At 41.8% G+C, this 14,788-nt stretch overlaps 1 protein-coding gene across 2 annotated transcripts in view; it reads left to right on the top strand.

Annotated features, from left to right (window-relative positions):
- STAB2 (stabilin 2) overlaps positions 1-14,788 on the top strand; it is a 146,873-nt gene that overhangs the window by 65,910 nt on the left and 66,175 nt on the right. For both annotated transcript variants that reach the window (XM_075938882.1, XM_075938875.1), the window contains 8 exons: positions 2,371-2,507; positions 2,805-2,919; positions 4,367-4,444; positions 4,650-4,748; positions 4,862-4,969; positions 9,604-9,735; positions 10,926-11,054; positions 13,665-13,721. In XM_075938882.1, coding sequence (XP_075794997.1) covers positions 2,371-2,507; positions 2,805-2,919; positions 4,367-4,444; positions 4,650-4,748; positions 4,862-4,969; positions 9,604-9,735; positions 10,926-11,054; positions 13,665-13,721 — 855 coding nt within the window. The remainder of the gene's footprint in view (positions 1-2,370; positions 2,508-2,804; positions 2,920-4,366; positions 4,445-4,649; positions 4,749-4,861; positions 4,970-9,603; positions 9,736-10,925; positions 11,055-13,664; positions 13,722-14,788) is intronic.

Here is a 14,788-nt window from a genome sequence, read left to right as displayed (position 1 = left end):
AAGAGCGTCTAGACTGGCCCCGATCCTCCGGAAAAAGCGCCCTTTTCCGGAGGGTCTTATTCTTACTTTGAAGTAAGAATAAGACCCTCCGGAAAAGGGCGCTTTTTCCGGAGGATCGGGGCCAGTCTAGACGCTCTTTTCCGGCTTTTTTAAAAGCCGGAAAAAAGCGGCGGCCATTTTTATTTAAATGCCGCGGGGGATATTTAAATCCCCCGCGGATTTCCCTACGACGACTCTTGAAATTTACATGCCCCTTACGGAAGAGGGGCCAGTGTAGACGTAGCCGGAGGGTTTTTTTCCTGTGCATATTAACAACTTCATATTGTAGCAGGAATGTTCATGTTTAAACATGTTCATACCTGAATGCCATTTTTTCCTACAGATTAGGTAGGTAGGTCAATCAGTCGGAAGGAAGGAAGTTATTGTTAGTTCTATTTTTAAATACTTGGGAGGTCTTCAGATGCTGGTGTCAATGGCAATGAGAAAGAAAAGATGACACTAACTGATATAATTACCAGCTATGTCTGTCAGGGATGATCTAGAACAGGGGTGGGCAATAATTTTTGACTGGGGGCCACTTGGAAATTTTTGAAGTGGCCTCGGACCGCCCTGGATGGGGCAGGGCCTCAGGTGGAAGGGGTGGGGCCAGACACTTCCATGCTTCCCTACCCACAGACCCTGACTGGCCTGGGAGAGGGAGCATGCAAAGTCTTTCCTCCCCTTCCTCCCCCCCACCCAAGAGAACTACCAGCTGTTCAAAACAACTGGCAGTTCCCTCTAGGTACCCGTGCCACTGGTGGTGGGAGGAGACTTAGCATGCTCCTCCTGCTGCCCCCAGGTCAATCAGGGCCTGGGGAGGAGGAGCACGTGAAGTCTCTCACTCCCTGCCCCCACCCTGCAAGGGAGCGCCGTGCTTACAGTCAACCGCCACTGAGCAGCAGCTGGTGGTTGACTTTAAGTACTAGGCCCCTTGCAAGGTGGGAGGAGACTTCACGTGCTTCCCCAGGTCATGGCCTATGGGTGGGGGAAACAGCAGGGCCTCTGCAGGCTGGATCAAGTTGCTTGGCAGGCCAGATCCGACCCACGAGACCCTTTTGTCCACCCCGGTCTAGAAGGTGCTTGGTCCTGCAGGGGACAGAGGACTGGACTCAATGACCTCTCAAGGTCTCTTCCAGTTCTAGGATTCTAGGATTCCATGAGTCTATATCAGGGGCTGGTTTATGCATATTTTTTCTTGACACTGAAATGACAAGAAAAGGAATAAAGGAGAACCAAGAAACCACGATCAGTTTCCAGGCAGTTCACCAGCTAGGGCAAGACAAACCTGATGCTTATGCTCCATGAAAGTTAGCAAGAGTGAAAATAGCAAATTTTATGAGAATAGGGCTACATTGAGATTATTCCTCAATCTCTCTTCCCCAGTTTCCTCCACAGCCTAATACCCAACATTGCTAAATGAAACACAAGTTAGCATACTCAAACACTAGCAACCCACAGCCCCTAGTTACAAGTGGAATTGTCAACAGTACCCGAAGGGAATTTTAATAAGATTGACTCATTTTTATGGTTATCTACAGAAAATTGGTTTTTATCCTTGTTAAGATTGTTAAGATTTTAATAAGCAGTACCTAAATCCTATCTCAGTACTTCTTACTGTGTCATTTATTTTATGTATTTGGATTTTAAAATGTAGTCGTTTCTACTGCTGCTTAATAATAGCTGTACCTAAACTACCCATGAAGGATAGTCAGAAGTATTCAGATCCTATCTCTTCCTCCTTGGGCTGTGTCCAGACTCAGGGGGTTTTTCGGGAAAAGTAGCCTTTTTCTGAAAAAACTTCCCCTGCGTCCAGACTCAAGCTGCGTTCTTTTGAAATTAATTCGAAAGAACGCGGCTTTTCTTTCGATGGCGGTAAACCTCAATTTACGAGGAAGAACACCTTCTTTCGAAAGTTCCTCTTTCGAAAGAAGGCGTTCTTCAATGTAAATAGGGCGTCTTCGAAAGAGAGCATCCAGACTCACTGGATGCTTTCTTTCGAAAAAGCAAGCCGCTTTTTCGAAATTTCTCCGTGCAGTCTAGACGCTCTCTTTCGAAAGAGGCTTGCAGTCTAGACATAGCCTTACTGTTAAGATTGTTTCTATTCTTCATACACAGACTAAAACCTGTTATGGTTTTCCACTCTTGGGGGGCGGTGTACCTGTCTTTGTATTAGTTGGTTCAAATCATTACACTACTTCATGGTTCTTCTTCCCACACCAGTACCACAACTCATGTACAGTACCCTATTAAAAGGTTCATCTGAGAATACCTATTTCATTCACAGAGTAGCTTTTAGGACATCTAATATAACACATTTTTACTCTGATTCAGGAGGCTTCAATAAACATGATGTTATCAGGGACTTCAAATCTAACCGTCCTTGTGCCTTCTCTTCAAGCAATTGATAACATGGATCAAGAAGAGAAAGCCTTTTGGATGTCAAAGAATAACATTCAAACCCTACTAAAGTATGTTGTTTTATTTAATATTTGATACATCTGTTTCTTTAAATTAATAGGTGATGAATGCAAATATACTTTTAATTTGAACTTATTACAGTGAGGCAGCTATTAAATTTTTACGTACAGTTAGAAGCCCCAATTGAGATCAGGGCCCAATTGTCCTATATCTATGCAGTAAACAAACAACTCTCGCTTTACACCAGCTCAAACCAGAGTCAGACCTAGAAAGTTTTATCTAAAACATATTTATCTGTAAACTGTAAGAAAATCTAAACATAAGAATCCAGCTGAATTTCATTTTAGGTATCATGTATTAATGAGAGCGTATAGACTTGCTGACCTTCAGAATTTATCACCAACCGACATGCTAGCAACATCTCTGCATAATAATTTCCTGCATCTGTCCAAAGAAAATGAGGTAAGATCACTTTTCAGCTAACTTGAAATTCCATGTTGCTCTCACTCCATCACTGTAAGTAATGCTATAATATTACAAATACAAATGCATATTCTTACATTTAAATATGCCTGTAACTTTTGCATTATAGGAATTTCCCTGTAACATTCTCTCACTGTTGGGTTCTCTGACAAGTACTATTTGCTCTACTGTTTTATCTAGACAATCAGACTGAGACTCATCACTCCTTATATGTTTTTTATTAGTGGTATTTTTGTAGCAGTCAGAAACAATAAATGATCAGATCCCTATTGAAAGGGACTCTATACAAATAGGAAAGCATAATCCATACCTGAAAGAGTTTACAATCTAATTGTAAACAAGTGTAACAAACAATATGGGGAGGGATGGAGGAAATTAGCATAACAGTAATGAAATTATGCAACTACTTTGGCTGACTGTATACACAGCTCGATGGTCCCAAATCATTTGAAAGTGTTTTTAAAATATATATAATGAAAACCAGGTGTCCTGGCAGGTCCTCTCAGCCTTGCCTTCAGTAGCTGGCTGATTTATTGTAGGACACTATTGTGTTTCAGGGAATATGCAAACTCCATAGTATTTTGTCCCTTGAAGGAGTATTCTTTGGGGGAGCATGTTGAAGGGTTCCACTAGCCCATTAAAACTAGGTGCATCACCTCAGAAGAAGAACTAGGAACTTCTGCCTCAGAGACATGATTCCTCCCGAGGTTCCTTCAGTACATTTGGGGAAAGGGAGCAATTAACTTCACCTAGTTAAAGAAGCCACAGTGCTGCTGCCTTGATGCAACCAGCCACTTTTGCTGGCCGGCATATAGGAAATGGAGCTGGGCAAATAACTGATTTTTCAGTTCGACATTAGCTCCACAACCAAAAAACAGGGGGGCGGGGGGAGTGTGCTTTAGACTGAACCAAATGTAAAATTTTTCAGAATTCGTGGTAAATCATAAAAGTTGATTTCAGAGCAGGGATCCAAACCAGTACCCAAACCACTGGGTTAAAATACTACCAGAGGCCTGCAGCAGCCAATCCAGCAGCCCCCCCCCCCCCCCCAGTCATTTTGTGATTGGCCAAAGTTGTTTGTGGCTAATTTCAGCCTGCCTGAAACTGCATTTTTGTCAGCTAAAAAAAATTCACCCAGCTCTAGTAGGGAGACAGAGCCACAATGCTACATACTTTCCACTCTCCACCCAGTTTCTGCAAAGCAAATTATCTAGGGTACAGCCTTTGTGTTCCAGGACTTTGAATCTGGGGAGCCCTAACATGGGCTAGGCTGGGAGAAGGAAAGGTTACTGCCTTCCATGCATTTCACATTAGACAAGGATACGATCTAGTTCTATGCAAACTTAAGACAAGTAGTCTGCTACATGCAATTAGCAAACAGGTGTAACTGTGATGTAAAAGTAAACTCTGTTCCTTTGCCTTTCAGAACATCACTATTGAAGGGGCTAACATTGTGGTTGGTGATATTGCAGCTACAAATGGAGTCATCCATGTTATTGATAAGGTACCTGACCATATAATTAAAAAGTTATCCGACTGCTCTCGATTCCTTTGCCTCCTGAGCAAGGCAATACAGCTTGTATGGGAAAACTGCCAAGAGATGTGGAAATATATCGAATGGTGCAACAATTAATTCTATTTCTAGTCCTGGCAGCAGCAAACATGATATATGTCCATCTATTGACATTGTTTGTATGCTTTTATTTCAGGTTCTAACACCACTCAGAGGTCTGAGTGGCACATTGCCAAAACTGCTGGCCCGCTTAGAACAGATGCCTGATTACTCCATTTTCAGGGGTTATGTTATTGCAAGTATTCATATTATTTTAAGAATATAAGTAGAGTAGTTTTCTGGATTGTGTGTGTTTGGATTGGTAGCCAAATATCATTACAAAGTTTTTTTTATGTCTTTCCTCAACAGCAATATAGCCTGGCAAATGAAATAGAAGCAGCTAATACGTACACAGTTTTTGCCCCAAATAATGATGCAATTGAAAGTTACCTCAGGAATAAAAAGTCTGTCACTCTGGTATGTATTATTTGCAAATATTGTCTTGTCAATTAAACACACCATTTCAGTGTCAAAACTGCTAGAGCTCCACAGCACTGTTTCTCAACCTTTTTTTTATAAAGTACCCCTTTAAAAAAAATTATAAGTACCCTCAGTATCTACAGTTGTCAGACACAAACATTTTTTCTACCGTTGCAACACATTTGTTTAAACAACTTAATCATAGCCAGGTGGGCAATGAAATTTTTGGGTGTAAAAAACAACAAAAATAATAAAGCGTGGTGAAACTTAAAACAAAAATTCAGTTTTCTCCCAATTTCAGTTGTGTTGACGTACCCCCCCCCCCCCCGACTTCTCTTGAGTATCCTTAAAAGGTACTCATACCACTGGTTGAGAAACACTGCTCCGCAGAATGGATGAAAATAGAAATAATAAACAGCAGTGTCTAGTCAAATTGAATTAAAACCAAAAGAAGCAGGTGAGGATAAGTTCATGAACTATTTTTCCCTCAAATAATGGGAGGTTTCGATGATCAGTCTTAAATTTTGTCCATCTCTACTTGAGAATAACAGGTATCATGTTTTTAGTAAGCTTTTCCTCAAGAGGTCTCAAAGCACTTTAAAAAGGAGCTATTATGCTTGTTTTGCAAATGCAGATGTTTAGGCACAAAGTGATTTACCTGAGGTCACCCAGCAGCCCAGCCAAGGTCTCCTGAGTCCCAGTCTGGTGATCTATCTGCCGAGAAACACTGCCTGTTTTGTTCATGAAATTCAATATAAAGCTGCTGAAAAACCTATGCCAATACAATTTTAGTTCTCTCATTAAACAATGTTATTGTTTCTAGATCACTTTCCTGGAAAAATACACAAGTCCAATTTATTCAAGAGTGTGTCCCTTGAAAGCTTCCTTTTCCATTAGAAACTGACCCTGGTTTTAAAAGTATCAGTGAACCACATGACAGTGCAGTTAGATAGGAACATCATCATCAAGGCCCTTAAACCTCATAGATTTCAGGCCTGAGGGTTTCTCCACACTTACAGTGCTGCAGCTGCTTTAATGTGATTGTGCCACTCTAGCATTTAGTGAATACACCACAGCAAATGCCAACAGCAAAGCATCTCTTGCCAGCACTGTCAACAAGAGAAGCCCTCCTATTGGCATAAATAAAGCTATCTATGCCAGGAGTTAGGTCAGCATAACCATGTCGCATCGGGTGTAGATTTTCCACCCTCTTGAGTGGCCTTGTTATACTGACATAAGTTGACAGCATATAAGCCAAGCCTGTGTCTGCAACATTCATGAATGAAACTAAGCTCAGATGAGCTGCACCACCTGAAGCCAACTCTCACACAATTATTTCCATCATCAAGCTTTCAGAGCCTAAAAAGTTTAATGGGGGGGGGGGTGCCCTGTGTCGTTTCTTCTTTTAACTTGAATAGAAAGCAGAGTTGAGCCATGCTATGGACGATTTTGGTTTTTAAAACCAATCAGCGAGGCTTTTGTAGAAACAGAGGCCTTCAGGAGTTAAATGCCACTTTGACTACACCCTGGATTAAGAACAAGTCAGAGGATAAATGGCTTTAATTTTGGCTCTTCTTTAGAAGGTAATTAAACCAAGAGCAAGCAGTGACTGGTAGGTGCACACACTAGTTCAGGCTTTTGCTTTCTATGCATTCCTATTAGTTATGGTTACATGGATGTTTCATTTCTTGCTTTTCTGCCATTATACTTGCAATTTTCTTCTGGGTCTCCTCTTGGCCATAGTCACTGACTGCCTGTGTTTGAGGTGTGGCTCTCAGAAGCAGGAAGTGATCACAGGGCTAGCTGTGCCTGAGCTTTTCCCATTTTATAGCAGATCTCTGTTAGCAGGAGGAGTTTGGAGCAGTCACAGAATCCAGTCCTTGATTTCAGAGGGACAAAATTTGGTCCAAGCAGAACATTGGTCAGGAGAGGTATTTCTCAACCTGTTGGTAATAAGTAGCAGGAAATATCTCCCTTCATTTTAAATGATAATGAGTGAGATGTAATGTTCCTTTCCCAAATGCCCAGTTTAAGAATATCAGATATCTGAAAACAAAACAGTAGGATTTCTACCTGGTCGGAATTAAAAATTGACACTACAGAATGAAAAAAGCCAAAGTGACACAGTGGAAATTACAAATGCCATGGTTTGGAGTAATTATTTCTACTGGAGTGAACCTTTGAGAGCCTTAAGGAGTGTGTATGTGACATGGTATGGATTTTAAGATGTAAATTGGAAAAACATTCTAAACATGTTTCACGTGCATTACTCTCCTGGAGAGGTGACACAGGAAAAAAATTAATTGGCTTCCTGAAAAAGAAGAGTCTTGCTAAAAGTGGAACACCTAAAGTAAGAGTTTCAAATGGGAATTAAGTTCATAAGTCATTTAGGACAGTGTTTCTCAACCAGTGGTACGAGTACCCTTGGGGTACTCAACAGAAGTCGGGGGGGGGGGTACATCAACACAACTGAAATTTGGAGAAAACTGAATTTTTGTTTTAAGTTTTACAGCGCTTTATTATTTTTATACTTTTTACACCCAAAAATTTCATCACCCGCCTGGCTACGATTAAATTGTTTAAACAAACGTGTAGCAATGGTAGAAAATGGTAAAAAAATTGTGTGTCTGAAAACTATGTACGGAGGGTACTTATAATTTTTTTTTAAAGGGGTACTTTATTTTTTAAAAAGTTGAGAAACACTGATTTAGGATATATCTATGCTGCAAAAAATATCTCAGTGCCTGGATCAGTGGAATTGGTAGCAGTGTAGATTTACACGCTCATTCTGGAACCTAGGGCCTGGGATCCCTTCCCATTATTGGGTTTCAGAGTCTGAACTTTAGACTGCTATTTTTAACCCCAATAACATGAGCCAAAGCCGGTGGACCTGGGCTTTGAGACATGCTGCTGCTCTTTTTTTTTTTTTTTTTCAGTGTAGATATTGCCCCATGTGTTTTTGAAAATTATTCTCCTGATCCCACTAGTCCATTGCAAGCAGAATAGGCCACTAAAACTAACTAAAAGAAAGCATTCCCAGCCATACAAAATGTATGTTACAAAGTAACTCCAGCAAAATGGGAAAAGACTTGAAGATACAAGAAAACCATTTTAAAATCAGAAAACAGCTTGACCATTTTTGTGAAAAAAATGTTTAATCTACCAATCAAGTGCAGAAAGCTGTGTGAAGGTAAAGTCTCAGCTTTCAGTCATAAGATATTGATCTGAGCCTTTTCTTGGTGGAGGTAACCTTGAAAATGTAAGCAGATATAAATTAGTGCAAACAGATTGCTGAGGTTAAAAGGAACAAGTTGCTGGTCTCCACTTCTGTAGCAGGAAACTGGGCTGGGTGGGGAAGAGACATAAAACTTGCAATGACACCAAGCTGGGAGGGGTTATAAGCACTTTGGTAGACAGAACTAGAATTCACAACATTGAAAAATTTGGAGAATTGGTCTGAATTCAACAAGATGAAATTCAGTAAAGATAAGTATTACACTTAGGCTGTGTCTACACTGGACCCCTTTTCCAGAAAAGGGATGCAGCTGAGACAAGTCGGAATTGCAAATGAAGTGGGGGATTTAAATATCCCCCGCTTCATTTGTATAAACATGGCTGCCGCTTTTTTCCGGCTCGGGCTTTGCCGGAGAGAAGCGCCAGTCTAGACGGGATCTTTTGGAAAATAAAGCCTTTTCCGAAAGGTCCCTTATTCCTCTTAAAATCAGGAATAAGGGACCTTTCGGAAAAGGCTTTATTTTCCAAAAGATCCCAGTCTAGACTGGCGCTTTTCTCTGGCAAAGCCCCGAGTCGGAAAAAAGCGGCAGCCATGTTTATACAAATGAAGCGGGGGATATTTAAATCCCCCACTTCATTTGCAATTCCAACTTGTCTCATCTGCATCCCTTTTCCGGAAAAGGGGTCCAGTGTAGACACAGCCTTAGGGAAGAAAAAAAGTCAAATGCATAATTACAAAATGGGGAATAACTGGGTAGGTGGTACTTTTGCTGAAATAGTAATGTCATCAGATCTGGGGTTGTAGTGGAACACAAATATGAGTCAACAGTGTGATTCACTTGCAAAAAAGGCTAATATCATTCTGGAGTGTATTAGCAGGAGTGTTGTATGTAAGACAGAGGAGGTTATTGTCACACTGTATGCAGCAGTGGTGAGGCCTCAGCTGGAATATTGTCTTTAGTAAAGATGTAAACCACTTGGAGAGAGTCCAGAAGAGAGCAACGAAAGTGATGGATGGCTTGAGAGGCTGGAAAATGATAAAATACAGGAAGAATCTGATCTGAAACAGTCAAATGAAAAAGAATCCCATTCAATCGCATTTTGTAATGACAGACGGCTAAAAAGTGACAAGTTTTTAAAGTGCTAATCTACGAACACTAAAAATCTAAATAATAAGATGGGTGACCTAGAGTGACTCTCATTAAATGACGATATTGATATAATAAGCATCACAGAAACTTGGTGGATTGAGGATAATCAATGGGACACAGTAATACCAAGATACAAAATATATTGGAAGGACAGAACAAGTCATGCAGGTGGGGGAGTAGCACTATAGGTATAAGAGGTAGTATCTTAGAATGACCAGCTCACTGGTTTACCCCCATGTCTTGCAGGACGAGGACCAAATCCGATATCACATTGTGTTGGAGGAAAAGCTCTTGAAGAATGACATGCACAATGGCATGCACCGGGAAACCATGCTTGGGTTTTCCTATCAAGTGGGATTCTTCCTTCAAAATGGCCAGGTGCTGCAGTCTGTGTTTAAATGCAGAAAACTGTTTTCTTCACTATAGAAAAGAAATTTGTATCTTCAATTGAAAAGCATGCAGCAAGACCTATATTCTGACACCTTAATATTACAAAAGTTCCCACTCAAATGTGCTATTGAGTTTCCCAACAGTCAAGACAAAGCTTGCTCAATTCAAAGTCAAACGAGAAGGGATCTTTGACTGGATTTAAATTACACTGTTCAGATTTAGCATTGTATTTTACAAGACTATATGATGGTCTCATAAACCTAGCTGTTGGCTAGATACCTTCATTGCAAAGCAATTGTTAATACTATTTCCACCAGCTTTTCTGGAGATTCTCTTTTAATTTTAAAAATAGTACTAATATTAATTTGTAGTTTTATACCTGCTTTTATACCAGGAGCTCAGAGCATGTTGCAGTACAGGTTGAAACTCTTTAGTCCGGCATTCTCTGGTCTGGCAACATCCCTGGACCTGCATGACTTTAGCTAGCTGGATGTCTACTTATCATGGATGTGACCAAGTTTCCTGTGAGCCCATAATGTTTATTTACAGCCACCCGTCCTGGCTCTCAATGTTCTGTGCTGTTATTTAGCTCTCATTTATCCCTAAATGTCTTCTAATTGCCTAGAAAGTAGTAGTAGTAATGTTGGTAATGCTGCTAGACAATATTGACCTCCCATGGTCTGGCAAATTCTCTGGTTCAGCACTAGTTAGGTCCTGAGAGTGTCAGGCTAGAGAGGTTCAGCCTGTATTAGTGAATTTATTCTCACAATACCCTTTCTTCTCATAAGGAATCTAAGGGACAGGACAGGCCCAAATCTGTGGCATAACCAGAAAAACGGTGCTCTTTGCTCATGGCTTTATTCTCTAGTCATACTATCCTTTATGCAGTGGCCCTAATTCTGCAGAGTACTCAAGTACATCAGTAGGACATAAGCATATTACTAAAGCTGACCACATCCTTATGTGGTTTGTTGAATAGGGATGGTGTGAAGAATTGAAGATGTTATGTTGTCCCTTTTTCCATGGCCACACCTGAGCATTCTTTCAGTCTGGGACTTCCTTGAGCAATATTTTTTGCTGTAGTCCCCAGCAGAGTTTCTTTCATCTGTCAAGTCAGTACTACAGTTGTGTAGGTCAGCTGGTCCATTGCATTTTAACTGAGTGCATTTCCTTTACAGCTTTACATAAATGAGGCACCTATAAATTACACAAATATTGCAACTGACAAGGGGGTTATCCATGGATTGGGAAAAATTCTGGAAATCCAGAAGAACAGATGTGATATCAATGATACTGTGATTACAACCGTAAGTTGTCTTGTTTGAGATTGGTGCTTTGACATTTGTCATAGATGTTTGCACAAAAATATAACTAAAGCATATGACACATGCTGCATTGTATTGGCCAGGCAGAAATGTTAGAATTTTCCACAATAAACTCCTGCAGTAGCTTCGATATCATATAAAAATTACTTTGATTCTGCAGTCAGTAGAGTAACAGCTTGAACACAATAACAGCATCACAGTAGTAAGTAAATCTGGCTGTCTTGGTCAGATTTCAGTACATCAGTAAGGGTACACATTAACCCACTGCTTTCATAAACACCAACTGGGTTTGTCCACTTTTGCTTAGTGAAAATAACTTCCTAACAAAACTTTATACGGGAGAGAAGTTGCTCTTTCTATTCTGAGATGCAAATTCTTTCTACACATATCGGCTACGTCTACACTGGCCCCTTTTTCGAAAGGGGCATGCTAATTTTAAACTTCGGAATAGGGAAATCCGCGGGGGATTTAAATATCCCCCGCGGGATTTAAATAAAGATGGCCGCCGCTTTTTTCTGGCTTGGGGAAAAGCCAGAAAAAAGCGTCTAGACTGGCCCGATCCTCTGGAATAAAGCCCTATTCCGGAGGATCTCTTATTTGAAGTAGGAATAAGAGATCCTCCGGAATAGGGCTTTATTCCGGAGGATCGGGCCAGTCTAGATGCTTTTTTCCGGCTTTTCCCCAAGTCGGAAAAAAGCGGCGGACATCTTTATTTAAATCCCGCGGGGGATATTTAAATCCCCCGCGGATTTCCCTATTCCGAAGTTTAAAATTAGCATGCCCCTTTCGAAAAAGGGGCCAGTGTAGACGTAGCCATCCATTCCAATTAGCCACTCACCAAGGCCAGGGCCATCCTGAGGTTGCCACAGGGTCTGAGGCAACACCCTTAGTGTCCCAGGAGCAAGGCCTAGGGCAACTCCCCTATTACAGGCCCTGGCCCTTCCCTGCCTCTGCTCCCATCTGCCCACCCCCGCTGCACCCCTTCAACCAAACCCTGCCCCTGCTCTGCTCTCTCCTGCCCCCCTTGCCCAAAGCCCCCTCCCACAAGCAATGCAAACTGGGGTATTACAGGGGACCTGGCATGGAGAAGCAGCAGGGGGCAGCCTCTCTCCTACTGCAATCACTGTGGCGGCGGGAGACTGAGCCACCCGGCAGCTTACTCCACTCCGTCCCATCACTATTGCGGCCTGCTCTGCTCTGTTTCATCACGAGGTGGGGCAGAGTGGAGGGAAGCAGGCTGCCAGGATACTGCCTCCTGCCACCATGGTGAGTGGGGGGGGAGGGGTGACCCGTTCTGCCACTCTGTGCGAGGCCCCATCCATAGTTCAGTGCTGTCATGGGACCCCACAAAGTGCAGGGCCTGGGGAGGCTGCCCCAAAGCTGTCCTATAGACAGGATGGCTCTGATGAAGCCTTCCCCTTGCATTCTTCACATAAATCAGACCAATCCACAAACTGCAATGACCAGTGCTTAAATTGTAAAGAAAGAAGGGCTGGGGCTGAAGCAATCTTTTTACTTACCACTGAGGCAGCAAGCCCAGACATGCCAATGCTATGAACTGCCAAGTTTGGCTGTTGGAAGAGGCGCTGGGGCTCAGCGCTGACAAGCCCTGGCACAAATTAAGCACTGGCTCTGGAGAACACACTGTGGTTTTCCATGGGGCTGGCAGTCAATGGTTCTCTTGATGGAGAGGCAAATAGGACTGCTCATAGATTGTTCACTTTGTTTGTTCTTAAGACTGGCGCAGCACAGAAATTAGACTTGAAAAAGGCATTTTACTCTGCAAGCTTTGTGCTCTGTCCTGTTCAGATTTTGCTTTGGGGCTTCTGTTGTTTGCCTTGGGAGGCAATTGCACAAACTAGCACATTTTGCTGCCAGGCAAATGTTTCTAGTCTCCTACTTTTCCCTATGCTCAGCCTTACGCCTAGATTCCTCAGTATAGACACTTGAATCTCCCTAGAAAACTTCCCCCAACTAGGGCCCTGATTCAGCAAAGCACTTAAGCATGTCCTTATGTCCCTTTGAAGTCAATGGGATGTAAGCATGTGTATAACTGAACAGGAGTGATGTCAAGCATGTACTTAAACACACGCTTAAGTGCTTTGATGAAGCAGGGTTTAGGTGCATAGTTGGCTCTTCACCCACAGGGTTTTCCCCTGTGAGAGTGGAATCAATCCCTAACTGCCTTACTAAGACAGCTCGCCCTTCCACTTGTGCGGTTTAATTACTATTATGTTGCAGACAGAGCCAGAGACCAGAATCTGCCCCCTAATATTATTGCTATGAAGAGCTCTTTGGGATGGGTTTCCTTTGGAACAAGATATTCCTTTGGCTGTTGGAAATGCTGCAGAGCCTTTATACTTCTCCACAAGGAGAAGTCTTGGTGGGAACCTTCCTGTTGGAAATCCCTACATTTCTGCTGTGATGTGCACCCACTCCAGCTGCCGTGATAGTCTTTGATATTTAGTTTTCCAAAGTGAGAATCTTTCACTTGTTATAACTCCTGACTCACCCAAGGGCTGGGAATAGAAACTGACTGAAACAATCTGCAGTGGTGTAAACCTTTAACTGTATCCTGTCTGTGTTTGCCAGGAAAAGTGCACTCTGTGTTTGTATCGATCACGCTGCCCTCCTGGAACGAAAGAATTTGTAAGTATTTTATAATTAATCCTAAATGCACATCGTTTGTATCACTTGCAATACAAAATACAGAGAGATTTTAATAGGCCAAGTTTACCCCTAATATAACCCCATTAATGTCAATGGAATTACATCAGTGAATTTGACCCTATTAGTTTATTTTAATCAGACTCAACAGCTCTGATGCTTGAATCCAGCTGAGCCATTCTTGGCTCAGGCTCCAGGACGGGGGAATCAAGGTAATTTAAAGATATTTTTTATGCTGCTTCAATCCCTGAGGCAGCTGGGAGCCAGTTCAAACCCTAGTACACTTTAGAGCCACCACAAGACTTCTCGAAAGTGTTTGCTCTACTCCCTCCCACCACCTACATTGTGTGGGAGACTGGAAATAGAACAGAGCCCACTATACTGACTCTGTGCCAGCTAGGGAATGTTCCAAGCAAGAGAAAGCCCCATTGTGCATGGTTGGTTTTCTTTTGTTGTTGTTTTGTTTGGTTTTTTGGTTTTGGCCCATTTATGCCATGAGAGTGGAGGAAAGAGGCACATGATCTGCACCATGTGAGGGAATAATGTTACAGTGTTTTGACTGTTTAATGAGAAACCCTTATCTCTTCCATCACCCAGATATCAGTTTCCTAGACACTTCATTTTCTGTCCAGTGAAGATAGGTCTATGGCAAGAAAATATCCTTAGGAAGTCAAATAGTCACTAGGAATCATATCATCCTTGGATTTTTATGGGCAAATTCCTCTTTATGGTTAAGTTAAAACTGGGTTGATTTAGGGAATCTAGATTAAGTATATGTATGTTTTCCTATATATTTATTTATTTATTATTCCAATAACGTGATCACAAAATCTACACAATTACTGTTATCTTTCCTCCATTCAGAGAATTGGTTAGCAAAACCCTACTAAAATAATGATGGACAAATTTTGAGAATTATGGCAATTCAGTTCTAATAAATATCCAGTCATCTGCGTATTTATCTGAACTCCTTGGAACTACAACTCAGGCTGTCTTATTAGAACAAGCTTTCCCAAGATTTGTAGCATTTCCTGTTTCTGTCCAGGTTT

Source organism: Pelodiscus sinensis, chromosome 1, assembly GCF_049634645.1.
Source record: "Pelodiscus sinensis isolate JC-2024 chromosome 1, ASM4963464v1, whole genome shotgun sequence".
Taxonomy (NCBI): Eukaryota; Metazoa; Chordata; order Testudines; family Trionychidae; genus Pelodiscus; species Pelodiscus sinensis.
This window is presented reverse-complemented; position numbering and strand designations above follow the sequence as displayed.